This window comes from Falco rusticolus, chromosome 12 (genome assembly GCF_015220075.1).
Source record: "Falco rusticolus isolate bFalRus1 chromosome 12, bFalRus1.pri, whole genome shotgun sequence".
Classification (NCBI taxonomy): Eukaryota; Metazoa; Chordata; class Aves; order Falconiformes; family Falconidae; genus Falco; species Falco rusticolus.
Window position 1 is genome coordinate 17,640,845 of NC_051198.1, and position 13,554 is coordinate 17,654,398.

The 13,554-nt window shown below is 36.7% G+C and overlaps 1 protein-coding gene across 4 annotated transcripts in view; it reads left to right on the top strand.

The window, feature by feature from the left end:
• The window catches only part of SRBD1 (S1 RNA binding domain 1), a 128,440-nt gene that overhangs the window by 95,736 nt on the left and 19,150 nt on the right, over positions 1 to 13,554 (top strand). For all 4 annotated transcript variants that reach the window (XM_037405632.1, XM_037405635.1, XM_037405634.1 and 1 more), the window contains one exon: positions 12,714 to 12,820. In XM_037405632.1, coding sequence (XP_037261529.1) covers positions 12,714 to 12,820 — 107 coding nt within the window. The remainder of the gene's footprint in view (positions 1 to 12,713; positions 12,821 to 13,554) is intronic.

The window sequence follows — 13,554 nt, forward strand, 5'->3', positions numbered from 1 at the left end:
GGATTTGTTTTTCAGAGCTTTGGGAACAAGCGTGCTAAGGCTTCTGTGTCTTTGAGTGTCTGCATCCTAAATTTTAGAGATGCCTTTCACAATGGCTTTTTTTCTGTGGGTAGGGTTTGTGCCTTTTTTCCTTCCAGTCACAAAATGCGAGGTACATAACTAAGACAAACAGAAAATAGATTAATATATAAATGATTTAAAGATGTGAATGCTTTATGAAACCTTTGAATCTGATGGAAATGAGAGTGAATTCTGGGCAAATGCAATCATCTTCTGAAAATGCTGGTGTGTATTTACATTCCTGATACCTGAAGAGACAGCAAGCTGGAACTGGACTGTATTAGAATGCTCTTGTATGTGACAAAGGAATTTTGATGCTAAAATTTCAAGCTGTTGTGTAATGTAATTATTGCATTGCAATCTGTTCGCAGAATTTGTGCTGCTTCTGCATTAGTAGCTATTGGAAATGTTCTAGTGCTGCAGCTCTCCAAGGAAACTCGTTCAGTAGCTAAGACTTGCAGACAGAATTTCAGATTGAGAAATGCATATTTTAGTGTGATGTGTGCAGTGTGTGCAGGTGGGAAGAGAGGGGGAAGAAATTAAGCTCTCCTGAAAAATCTGAATCATGAGGTATCAATGTCTTTTTCTGAGGCACTAGAATCAAATGATGGAGAAGACTGAAAGTACTTAAAAGTTACTGAAACAATTTGAGCCATTCATCCTATTTGGTTGTGCATGTAAAGTGGTCTAGTTGATGTTGCTTGCAGTTAAGTAGCAGCAGGAGAGCTTGGGATCAGCTTTTGCAGACATTTTTCCCACTGCTATGATTTGATGACATCTGTGCTATTAAATAGTTTTATTTTCCAGATTCTTGTCCAGACTTTAAATCTGTTAGTCTGAGGGGGTAGCCTACTTGCATTTAAATCTTGATTGCTACTTGAAAATAATTTATAAAAGAGGGCAGCTTAATGTGTGGGGTTTTCTCAAGCTGTGATAATCAAGACAATTGCTTAATGAGAAGTGGTTATTAGCTTCTAAAGTGAAGGACATTTAGAGATATGTTTTAATTGTTTGCCATTGAGGCATGGGACAACTCAAAACAAAGATATAAAAACATTTGTAAGCTGACCCTAGACCTTGCAATCAGAGAATAGTGATCAGTGCACAAACATCATAAAATATTGGAGAAGCAAAATGTGTGCTTTTTGCTTCTGAGTAGTGATGCTAAGGTTGCAGGCAGGAAATGAAGAATTGTGGTCCTTTCTTTTTCACTTACTACTGCTTTGGCTTAAGAGAAATTACTAAGTTCTTGTGGTTTTGATATGTCATTTGTAAAACTGGGACTGTTTTCAGGTACCTGTATCTCAGTAGCATGAAGCTTAAAGGTTCTGCAATGTTTGTGCATGTATGGTTGTGGCAGGGGAGGTCATTGCTATTCTCACTTCACAATGTCCTAGCAAAACCAGCACTGTTACTGTACCTACCAGAAGTTCTGTCACCTACAGGTCAACATATACAGATTAAGTACACCAAAACCAAAGGGTCACCACTGTGTATCTCTGTACTACCAGCTATATGTTTCTGAAAGTTTGGAAGAAGTTAAGAGTACTTTAATGTTTTATTAAGAGACTCCATAGTTTTGGAGGATGTACTTCTGGAATGTGTGGATTTTCTAGACTTTGATCTCTTACTGTTGTGCCATGCTGCTAACCCCCTTTTGGAACTGCAGCTAGTCCTGATCTGTTGAAAGTGTTATATCTTTGTGTAAGTCAGAAAGCAAGAGTCTTCTGCCTGGCACTGAAATGTTCCTGAAGACAGAGCAGAATGTTGCAATTAAAACATCTTTGTATAACTTCTTTAACCTGCACATCACAAGCTTTTTAGAGAGAAAAAAAAAAAAAAAAAAAAAAGCTTATCATGTGGGCAGTTTAGGGTTTTTGTTTTTGTTTTAAATAAGCTAAGCTAACAATTTTAAGAGGAAATTGTTCTGGCTTTGTGATGGGAGAGCATTCCATGCAGCACAAAATCACCAATGCTATTACTTTTTAAGGCTGCATTTTCCTCTTCACATTCTTGACTGCCTGTGTTTTGTAAAGAGTAAAAAAGAGTGGTTTTCTGAAACTTTTCCTCTAATGCAGCTTCATATTGTCTTCCTTGAACTTTTCTTAGTTTTTACAATCATCATATGACAAGCTAATTACGATTTGAAGTCTACTGAACTATCTACCATAGTTAATGAAAAGTTCCCATCTCCTACTAGATTCTCTTTTTAGGTGAGATGAGCATATGCTCGATATTGAAGTGGCTAATCAGTAAATTGTGATAGGTCTTTACTCCAGCTGAATAAACTTAGAAGTGTGTATTTGCAGGCTTGCCTTTGGATGTAGGAATTTTATCTGAAGCTCAGGTGGTACACACCAAATCGCTGTGTGGCTGAGACCTGCATCCTCAGTTATATCTCACTGAGATGAGGTTGCAGGCTGGGAATGGCATTAGCTGTCCATGTGTCTTTCTTCTGTAGAACATCTGTCCTTCTTGGGACAGAGTTAGTGATGATGACTTGCCAGGCGTAGCTGTCTTCCTTATCTCACTGTTATTTGGACTACCTCTGCTCCTTGCATCAGCCTAGCCAGCCATGTGCTGTAGACCTCTACAACACTTGTACCTGAGCTTTCTTACCAAGCTTTGTGTGTTCCAGAAGGTGAAGCTTGGCCATAGCTGATCTAAGGTGTCTCAGTTGTCTGATTTCTGATCAGAGCAACTTCTGCCTTGTGTGAGGAAATGTTGAATGCTTGATGCCTTAATCTAAGTGATTTAGAACAACTATTGTCTTTTGGTGCTCTTAAAATACAAATTTATATAGAAAGGAACATCCAATAATTTTTTTTATTTATTTAATAATTCTGGGGGGTCGTAGTATAAGTAATAATTTTCCAAAGCAGGCACAAATTGAATAGGCTTATCTAATCATTTGATTGATCCATCTAGTACCTCAAACATAAATAAAACTTCTATTGAACTTCTGTCCATAATTACCATAGTGGGACATCAGCCAGGGATTTCAGTGGAGCAGGCCTTGATGATTCCGTGTTGCTCTTCAGGTTGGAAAGTAAGGGTATGCTTCTGCAAACAGCGGCGGGCAGACATAAGTGCTGCAAAATCAGAGGTGGTTTTAATTCTCTTTTTGCTTGATGGTATGTCAGCTTGCAGTTGTAAATGTTTGTACAAATACAGAACTCTATTGCCCCTCCCTTAGAAACTTTAGCAAAACCAAACCTGAGGCAGTACTGTTGCTTTTTGGACTAAATGCTTTTATAATCAGAATTCGTAAAGATACTTTAGGAGTTTCTAAACTATTGGATGCTGAATTTCCAAATACTTTTTCTAATGTTATTTTTTTTATGATTTCCCAAGCTTGCCTAAAAGTTGTTTTGGTTAAGCTTTTGATCCTTTATAAAAAAATCAGATTTTGCAAGGGAAATAGAGGTCAATCTTTAAAATGAATGATGCCATAATCTGTAATCAGATTACACATTTGCAATTAATATATTCATATATGCAATCGTTAGAAGCTCTGACTTTGTAAGTAGTTTGTAAACTTTGCGAGTTGATAATAGTGATGCAGTGATTATTTACAAGTCTTCCACTAGGGAATACCTAAGAAAGCTTTGTTCCAAGCATTTATTATTATTTTGTTGCACTACAAAATTTTATATTATAAGTTTACAAATAATTTAAACATTGTATTTTTTTCCTAATGTTTTGAAGAGGCCTTTTGAAGGAATTTCCAGACCTTGACTAAAAGTAAGGGTTATGTTATGAGGCCACAAATCACAGTGTCGTGTCAGGGATACCGGGGAAATAAGTGCTCTTTGATTTGTGCTTTTTCCCCTCCTACCTGCTGAGATCTTATTTATTTTTAAAAATATGTATATTGCAAGAGTACTCAATTGCTATTTCCATGTACAAGGTAGTGCATGCATTATACTTGTTTATGCCATTCTACTAGTTCATTTCTCACTTTTTATATTATGCTAATCGCTTTAGTAGTAAGTCATATGCTGTTAATAGTGATGGTGGTTCTGAAATGTTCCTTGGTTTTGAGAATGAAAGAAATGTTGGTGTTCTCTTTCACTTGTAAAAATTGTCATTGAAGAACTTAATTTTTTTAGTGCTGACAAGTTAGTGCAGCTGATTTGTTATTCGGTCCTGTCAATTTTTCAAACTCCAATGTGCAAATATTTTGCTTGTGCTATATATGTAATAAGGGAAGTACTAAATATACATTATAATCCAAATTTTGTTAAGCTTAGTGCAGAACAGATTTTTAGAAGGCACAAACTTACTGCATCATAGAGATTTTTTTGTCAATTATTTATGCTTCTGCTTTAAACATAACTTGCTGTTACATGTAATGAGTGGTGCTGAAAATGGTTTCAATTATCAAAGATGTGAATGACACAATGGATGCTTCTGTGCTCTGCCTCTTGAATCCCTAAACGCTGATACTGAACATTCTGTTTTTTAATGTTCCCTGGTTTTCTGTTAGCTTGCAGTCTTCCATGGGTCATTCAATAAACACTACCCTGGATAACTTTTTGAGTTGTCATATGTCAATCAAACTGAAGTGCATGCTTTTTAGTAAGCAGAGAAAATAAGCTTCCTTTATTTGATTTTGGCTGTGTCTTCTGCAGGGCACTGTCTTGTTTTCTGTTCCATTCCTAGCTTATTTTTGCCTTTAGTTGTGCAGTGGAAGAGCTTGGGGATCAAGTGGGAAGGAGTGCCCCCTGAAAGCAAAGGAGGAGCCAGAAGAGAGGGAGAAAATGAAACAGCAGGATTTGAAAGTGTTCTTTAAGCATATTCAGTTTGAAGTTATCTATTTAAAAAAAAAAAAAGGGGGGGGGGGGGGGAGCGGTGAGGGGAATGTGTGAATGGAGGGGTTGAGGTAAGTCAAAGTCAAATTACCTAAAAGTTTTTCCCAGCAAATGTTTCAAGAGGTGGTGTTACATTAATATTTTTTCCCTTCTTAATTGTATCATGTCTAATTTTGTTGGTGTGGGATTAAAAAACTGCTGAATGTCCTTGTTTGGCATACATGTTTTTTTCTAATGAGGGAATGGGTGTGTCATTGTATTAAATACGTTCTCAGTGCAGAGCTAGCATGAGTCACCTGGTACAGCAGTCGCTAAGTGTGTTTGGATACTAATTGAGAAAGCTAGGGAGCATGAGAAGTTGCTTATATTAAACATCTAGGATACAATCAAATGCATAGCAACTGATACATTTTTCCTTTCTAGAAAATACCCTTAAATGAATTTGCATTTTTGTTGTAGTTTTTAATCATATTGCAAGTACCACATTCTTTACTAGGGTGAGAGGAACTCCAACATGTCTTTAGTGGAGCTGGAAGACATGCATGTATTTATATAGATTTTTACCAAGCTACTCACATCTCTGGGGGGCTCCCTTTGCTCCAGGTGAGGCCAGTGGGAACTCTACACCCAGGAGCTGCTGTTCTTCACCCATCAGCTGCAGGGTGATAGATGGTCACTGACTTCAGACTAAACAGAATTCCCACAGATAACCAGGCTCACCTGGGCTTTGTGACTTCTGCCTTGTCCCTCTAAAGATGTACTATTCTTTCTCCCTCTGTCAGTGTAATCTGTTGTTGTTGTTATTTTTCCCCCTCTTATCCTTTAGCACTTTTCAGGAAAATCCCCAACTGAAGTTGTTGCCTTTCAGCCATGTGATTTAGGAAACTCCACTCCTGATAAGGTCCCCTCTTTATCTTTCTGTAGTATTGCAGGGTATCCCCTATATTTGTGGAGCTTTAACAGCCCCAGAATGCAGGTTGGGTCTGAAATTGAAATGTAAGGCTTTCTATAGAAGTTTGGACAATCACTTTTGCTAGTTATTGGCAAAAGAAAATGTCCCACTGAAATCTCGAGGAATTATGTGGTTGTTTATAATTGCAGTTCACATTGTTCCCCCTTAGCCACATAACAATATGTTTCGGAGATTGCTGCTACCTGCTCTGGAAAGGGGAGGGTGATTTTTGATATATGTCACTTGCTGCTAGCTTGCTCACGCCAAGAAGTTAGGTTTAGAAATCAGACATATTAGTAATGGGATTGAATTTGTTTAACAAGTTTAGCAGTACTATTCCTTCTGTTACGACACAAGAACAAGTAAATATAACATGAATTCCAGCAACTTGCAAGTAGCTTGAAGCTTTTACATGATAAAGTATGCATTTTTGTTTTGTTTTTTTTTTAATGTCAGAGCTGACAGACTTTGTTTTTGTTTTATCATTTTCTTGGAAAATATAAATCCATTTGCCTCTCTTGGGCTATTTCAGTAATAGTAGTATGCTGTTAAAATAAACAGAATTTGGAATTTTGAAAACAAGAAATGAGTTAGAGCTAAGTACATAGGATAACAATATATTCTATAACAATATAACATTTGGAGAAACCACAAACAATCTTCAAAAGAAGTTCTTGAAGTTAGGTCCTTTTATCAAACATCAGAGGCATAAGCTTGTTTTCTTAGAATCTAACTGAAAGGGATTTTCCAGAGGACACTAGAGATTGACCCCCCCCACCTGAACTTTCCAACTTTTCCACCTGAAAAGTAAGGTGCATTTTTTATATTTTTTTTCTAATTCTACACATGAAAAGGTACTTCTCGTTACACTGTTTGTGTTATATCAATCCTGCCATACTTAAGGGCTCGTCCTGAGTGCATTTCTCTTTTGTGGTTTCATAAGCATTTGAAATGCAGCTCATTGTATGTAGGCCACAGCAATAGTAGAGGAAGGTTTTTTCCTTTTTCAAATTTTAAAAGACATTTCCATGGATTGAATCTGTGTAAAATAAAGCTTTGCTTGGGATGTGTTGTCTCACCTAATTTCTCACTCAGTAAATGTCATTCAGTTTGCACAGTTATACCACTGTTTAAAGAAAAGTAGTTTTTCAGGAGGCATGTTCTCTAGTCTCACATGCTAATATTAAAATTCATGGATACAGAAGCTAATGGCAGGTACCAACAAAATAATGGTTTATGAGGTGTTAGAAGTGTCTCAGGACTTACTTAAAGACAGAAAAAAATAAATTGCTTTTACTTCATTGAAGGTTGAATTTTGGATTCAAAGAACAAGTGAGGTATAATTTGATCAAAAATCAAAATAGATTGTCTGATGTGCAGCTCAGGTCTTATTTAGGATGAATATTGATCTTGTTATAATACCGTAATGCTGAGCCTGGGTCAAGAACCTGCACGTTGCTACCCAGAATTGAGAACTCCCCTCCCCACTGTGTTGTGACCAGCATCATTAGGTCATGTCTGCACCATGTTCATAGGCTCTGCAGGGTACAAATAATTCTTGTTCAACTGCATTGAAAGGTGCCTTGCTTGGCTCTTGGGTTTGGTGAAGTAATAACAATGCACAGGCAAGTTGGGTCGATGTCTACTATTTGTAAATGTAAAATAGTATTTAAAAATTGCTGTGTGTTGCAGTAGAATTTTAAGCTGTCTGAATTTCTCTTTCAGAGGCATGCAATAATACCGTATTTTCTGAAATTAAGATTTTATAGGGGACCAGGAAAAGGTTACCAAATGCATTATAGTTATGTGTATTGTTTTAGTATGTGTGGGGTTTTTTTCAAGCTGTCGAAGGTAAAGAGCTTAAGAGTTGTAATTTACTTCTGTGTAAAAGCTTCCAATTAGGGTCTAGCACTAGTATAGTGTGTTTGATCAGGCAAAGTCAGTGTACTGGTCCACCATCTATGCTCATACAAAGTACAGCCTCCAGGCTTCATGTGAACAGTGGTTCTCTGACTTGATAAATTAGTCATGCTGATGACAAATTTATTTTTACAGTGTCTGTACTTGTATACTGCTAGAAATAATAAGAGAGGCATTTTAGAATACTGCTTTCCTTTTGTGTACATCAGCAGGTTTTTGAAACTGGAAAATGGAGTTGTTACAGTTGTAGTCGCACCCTTTCAAGGAACAAATACATGTTTAGTAATGTTAATTATTTTCTGTGAGTGTTTGTAGCTCTTGAAACTGGGTGACACAGCAGTCCTGCTCTCTGCTTCATACCATATTAAAAAAAAAATATCTGAAGTATTGGGATATAATAATAGGACAAAACTATAATGTGCATAATAGACAAGTGTTCTTAAACACTATAGTGTTAAACATTCTATGCTGAGTTTAATGCAAGTATATGAACTTAAGTTATTTTGGCTTTTTAGTATGGGTTTGCAGAATGGTGGTTTTGAAATATGCAATATAATCTTTTTTTGGTGATTTTAACAAAATTGCCACAGTCTAATTTGAATGGTAGTCATGATCAGAAATCAAAATATAGCGGCCTCTGATTTTTCTCCAGGTTCATGAACGTAAGTTGCATTTGGGATACTCTTTATAAAAATATTAGAAAAATGTAATCGTTGAATTTCATTTACTGATCAACTACAATGATTTACTACAGCAGTTTCAATAAAGTAACTTAACTTTATGTGTCTTGTTGCCTGGCTCACTTGAGAATTCCTTAGAAAACAAATACTAAAACACAGTTACAGTGCCTGTTATTTCTACAGGCAGGTTAATTTTCTAGTCCACCCCACGAAAAACTCAAACCAAACAGATGTCTAAGTACTTCCTAATGCTATCTGTGAAGCAAGGTGGCTTTGTTTTCTGTAGAGTGATGATAAAAGAAACTTTGCAGATTTGCACTGGACATCCTGCAGTTTGTCCCTTATCTCTGCTGGCCTCAGTTTCCATAAGCTGGGGGTATCGATCCTTTTTATTGCTCAGAGATCATAATACAAAATGAAGTCTTCTGCTCCAAATATACTGTTCCAGCAGAGAATATTTCAATGGTAGTCATTTCTGAGTATCCTTGTAATAAAACCTTGGTAATTTATTTGGGTGGTAAATTCAAGATCATGTTTGAAAATTGAACCAAAGGACATGCTCCTATCTGTTAAGCATAGCTGTTGGGGCAATTCTGCTTGATTTCGAGTAAGCTCCTGATTCAAATGGTTCAGCTGGCTGACGGAGCTAGTTTCTCCTGGTTTTGCAAGGGGAGTGGTGGAGGCAGTTGTGGTATTTGTTCCACGAATAAAGACTGTTAATAAATAAGTTACTCTGATTAAACAGAGAAGACAATACTGAACAGTTTTAGCAGGTACACACTCATGCATAGGGGTGTATATTCAGAGTTAATGTTAATATGAAAATGTTTTATTTCGCAGGATTTGCAGGGGATCAGCTGAAGCAGCAATCTGCCATGTTGGCGTGTGGAGGGATCGTTAGGGGCTGGGGCTGTGCAGCATAGAATTCTGCATAAGCACGCTTTGAAAGTAGCCTTGCATATTGGACTTGAGCACTATTTGTGCAGGGTTTATTCTGATGTGCTTAATGCAACAGTTAAGAGGGATTCCTGTCTTTACAGATCTGTTGTAGCGAGTGAGTAGCATGGAGTATGGGTGCTTCTAGTGCGAATAATCTGATACCACCCCAGTGCATATAAATAGTACATAGAAGTATATAATACCATCTAACCTCTGATATTTGAGAAGATGAGTGAAATTGCTGGAAGACTGGAAAAGGCACTTCACTTTAAACCTATCTGAAGTGTAACCTGTTAGCAGTAGGAAGCCTAGACAATGATATTGGGATAATAAGGTTTTTAATAAACTACTTTTAGAAACTAAATTCGTAATCCTTCTCTGTGCTTTGTATCAATGTAAAGAGGGATGTGGAAATTCCTTTGTTACTGCAAAAGGAAGCTGTAATGGTCAGTAGCTACATCTTGGGAGGCAGATCTGCAGTCTGGAAAGTTTTCCTTAAGTTTGCCACTGAACGTCATTCACTAACTGAGTGTGTCTTACTTCTGTGAGGTATTGGTAGGTTGGGGATTGTTTTAGCCATGCTGTCTTATGCTTATCCTGTTCTGTCACATCTGCCCATTCACCTTTTCTTTATCTATGTGTTCATGTTCATGCTGTGATGTCCATTCCAAGTGGTATGACTGTTAGGTGTTGCAGTAATAAAGAACAACTTGGGCCATGTCTTCTTTTGCTTTTTTTTAAATGATGACAGTCAAGCAGGAATGCAGTTAAAAAATGCAAATAATCTTTGAGAGACCTGAGAACTTATTGTTGTCTTGGCAAAAAAATACACAGTTGAGTATTACAGTTTTTCCAGATTGTGTGTATTCTGTCACATGAATTTTACACAAACTTAAATCTTCAAATAAATGCCAATTTTGTATTTGAAACTGAGGATCTGAGAGCACTGGTCTTTCTTCCACTAGCAGAAGTATTTCAGGATGCTTAGCTTGTGATTGTGATATATCGTTCCCTTGTTTTGGGCAGAGTACAACTGGCTGAATTGCTATCTAGGTTCACTTTCAGCAGACTGGAAATAAAGCTTCTGCTGAATCAAGTGGCTGCCAACGAACTGCTTAGAAAGATTAGGCCTGATCTATGGATTACCTTCTTTGCTACACCCTATGCTATAAGACACTGTGGAGATAATTGCTAATGTCTCTATTCGAAATCACGTAACTGCATGTTATTCCTTCTGAAGAATGATCATCATCTTAAGGAATGAGACTGAAACCTAAGGAAACAGCAGTCTACCCGTACTCTCTGCCACAGACTTTATATTCCAAGTAGTTGGTTTAGAGAAAGTTTTTTAGAGGTGGCCAAAACTTGCGACAGTTGATGGAACTTGTTAATATAACTTCTGAAACTATATAATAAACAGCTTCCCAGTACCTTGGAGTCAGTAGCTTTTCCTAAAAGCGGAAGAAAATTTTGAATACTCTGCATATTTCTTTTCTTCTTTTGCCTGCCTTCATCATAATGAGAACAATTGTTAAATTAGTATCTTTATCTTACTAAATTTTTAATTTGTGGCTCGTTATAGAAAATCTAGCCCAGTATTTGGCAGCTGTACTTGGCGAAGAAGAGAAAATAAATGTGAGTGATGTTTCTGAACAGTTTTATTCTGGTTCTTGTACTGTTACATAAATGCATCCTTGCATGAGCGTGCTTGTGGGCTGGAAGCCTCTATCTCTAGTACATTACCTGGCTGATGACAGGAGGAGGAGGGAATATATAGAACATCCTCACTAAGAGAAACTGTATCTTAAGTTAGTCAGAAAAATCAAAACCATAAGACTTCTTTTTAAGGTGTGGTTTAAGGTGTGGTTTTGGTGGTTTGGGGGGGGGGGGTGGCGTGATTTACATCTCCTTATTCAGAAAAGAAGCCATTGTGTTGCAGTAGCAACACGTTAGTAAGTAGAAACCGTCATTTCATCTGTTAAGTGTAAAGTAAGCTTTGTGGTTGTGAGGCCAAGGCTGTGTGCAAATGCCCATACTTATGCATGTACATGGCTTTTTGCATACAAACTTTTTATAGGAGGAATAATACTGGTGAAATTTGTGCTTTCTGTTTGTAACTTCATTTTGTATCGCATCATGAAAATACATCACATTACCATTACCCGAAATGAGAGGGCTATGAAAATACACTGCCATAATTTTTAAGATTGTTTCAGTTATTAAGCACTGCTTGATGAACTACCAATATTAGTAAGCTGGGATTGATGCTGTTGGCATGTTTACTTTAACTGTTAAATCTTTAAAAGATCTGAATAGCTTAGAAGGTAAAACAAAGTAGTTGATGAAGTGTTTGGGTGTCTTGGCTTGGATCCAGCTTGATGTCCTAAATGAATGCATCACAAAACCACAACAGATCAACCCAGATTTACATGAGTGACGTATAAGAGCCCTGAAGCGAAGCCAACATAGTGATTGAATTAGCTCCTGCATTTAGAGAGGCTTCTCCCTCCAGGTCAGACTTCTAAGCACTGATGGGCTTGTGTGGGGAACCTGCAGTTACAGATTGAAGTATGCCTACATTGTGGAAAAAAAGAAATCTTAGAGCTTCAGAACTTTTATCTTTGACAAGTGTGACTGATTTTCTTTTGGGCAGGGAAAAAGGAGAAACACCATGAACAATAATGGAAAAAATGGAAGAATTTCCATTAGTGGTGCTTTGGTCAAGGACCTGCCAATCTTCCCAGAAATATCTGTTCAAAATCTGAAACATTTTGTTGCTGCAGGGCTGATATGTACCTTATGTATTGCCCACCCTCATACAATACCTGACTTGTTCTTTTAGTAAATAATAACTGTACTGTAGCGTGATGCTCATAAATAGGACAATTTTGCAAACATTTTGTGTGCAGGTGCAAAAAGTACAGCATTTGTGATCTTTCCTCTAAATACCTTATTTTTTAAATATTGACTTTTTTTTTAATAAACTGAGAGGTAAATAAGCATCAGATTACAGACAAAACATAGTGTATGAACACAAGCATACTCCTTTTGAGTAATCATTATGTGTTTAATATAGTTTTGTTCTTACATGATGCAAAAAAATAGTTATTAAAAATTCACATGAAGAATGCCTTATTTTAGGGATGAACATGATAACAAACATGTTGCAAAGAGATAATGGAAACCTTTCAAAAATACATTCTACAATTTATCTTTTTAACTGGTACCCTCACATAAGGTACTGATGAGTTCCAGCAACTATTTTATTAATGTTAGTGTTGTTTAAAGTTCTTATTTATCTATGCTTTGATATTTCAGTAACTAGATATCTCCATTTTTGTTTCTCAGCATGATGTATCACAGACTTTGCTCAAAGCAACTCTGGACAGTGTGGTTGAAGAGTGTGTCAGCTTTGTAGGAGTTGATATTAACATCTGCTCAGAAATACTATTAAGGTGAGTCAAACATTTTCCTATTCCAGTAATTACATGGCTCTGGATCACAGAGTCTCTGTTTAGTCTGCCATCTGACTCAAGCTCAGCTGGAGCAAATGGCTCTTGTGTTAAACTTCCAATTACATGAAAATGACATGTTAAGACAGTATTTCACTGGATCATTAAGAGTCAGTTTTTAAGGGTATGTGTGATTCTCCAGGGTAAAACTATTCTTTGGAGAAAACCAGATATTTAAAAATTTTGAGCCAACACTGCAATTTTAGTAGGACTTCATATAATTAATTTGTATTTTTACACTGAGAAAGGGATTTTCAAATGTACTTTCTGTCTCTTAGAAGGTATTTTTATAGGTACTGCTAAGTGGAACACGTTGTAAAAGTTGGGTGAGGAAAGGAGAAAAGGAAAGATTTAAAAGGAACTGCTTAAAAATTTATCCCTTTTTACTGATTTTTTTTTTTTAAGTAATTATTTACTTGGAAAATGTTCTGGGTTTTATTTCTCTTGGTTAGAAATTAAAAGGTCATTCTGTTTCCTGAGAGAATTAGAAGAGTTTAGCTGAACAGCCTCTCAGAAGAGCAAAAGTGTTGCTGTCCTCATCTGCAGTGGGAGGAGAAGAAAAAGAATGTCCATAAGCTTGATAGTGACAATTATAGTAGATATCAAAGGAAAAATGTGTTCTTGCTAGCTCTGTCTTTATTTTTTTTAACCCCTTATAATAATTCTTGAAAATGCTT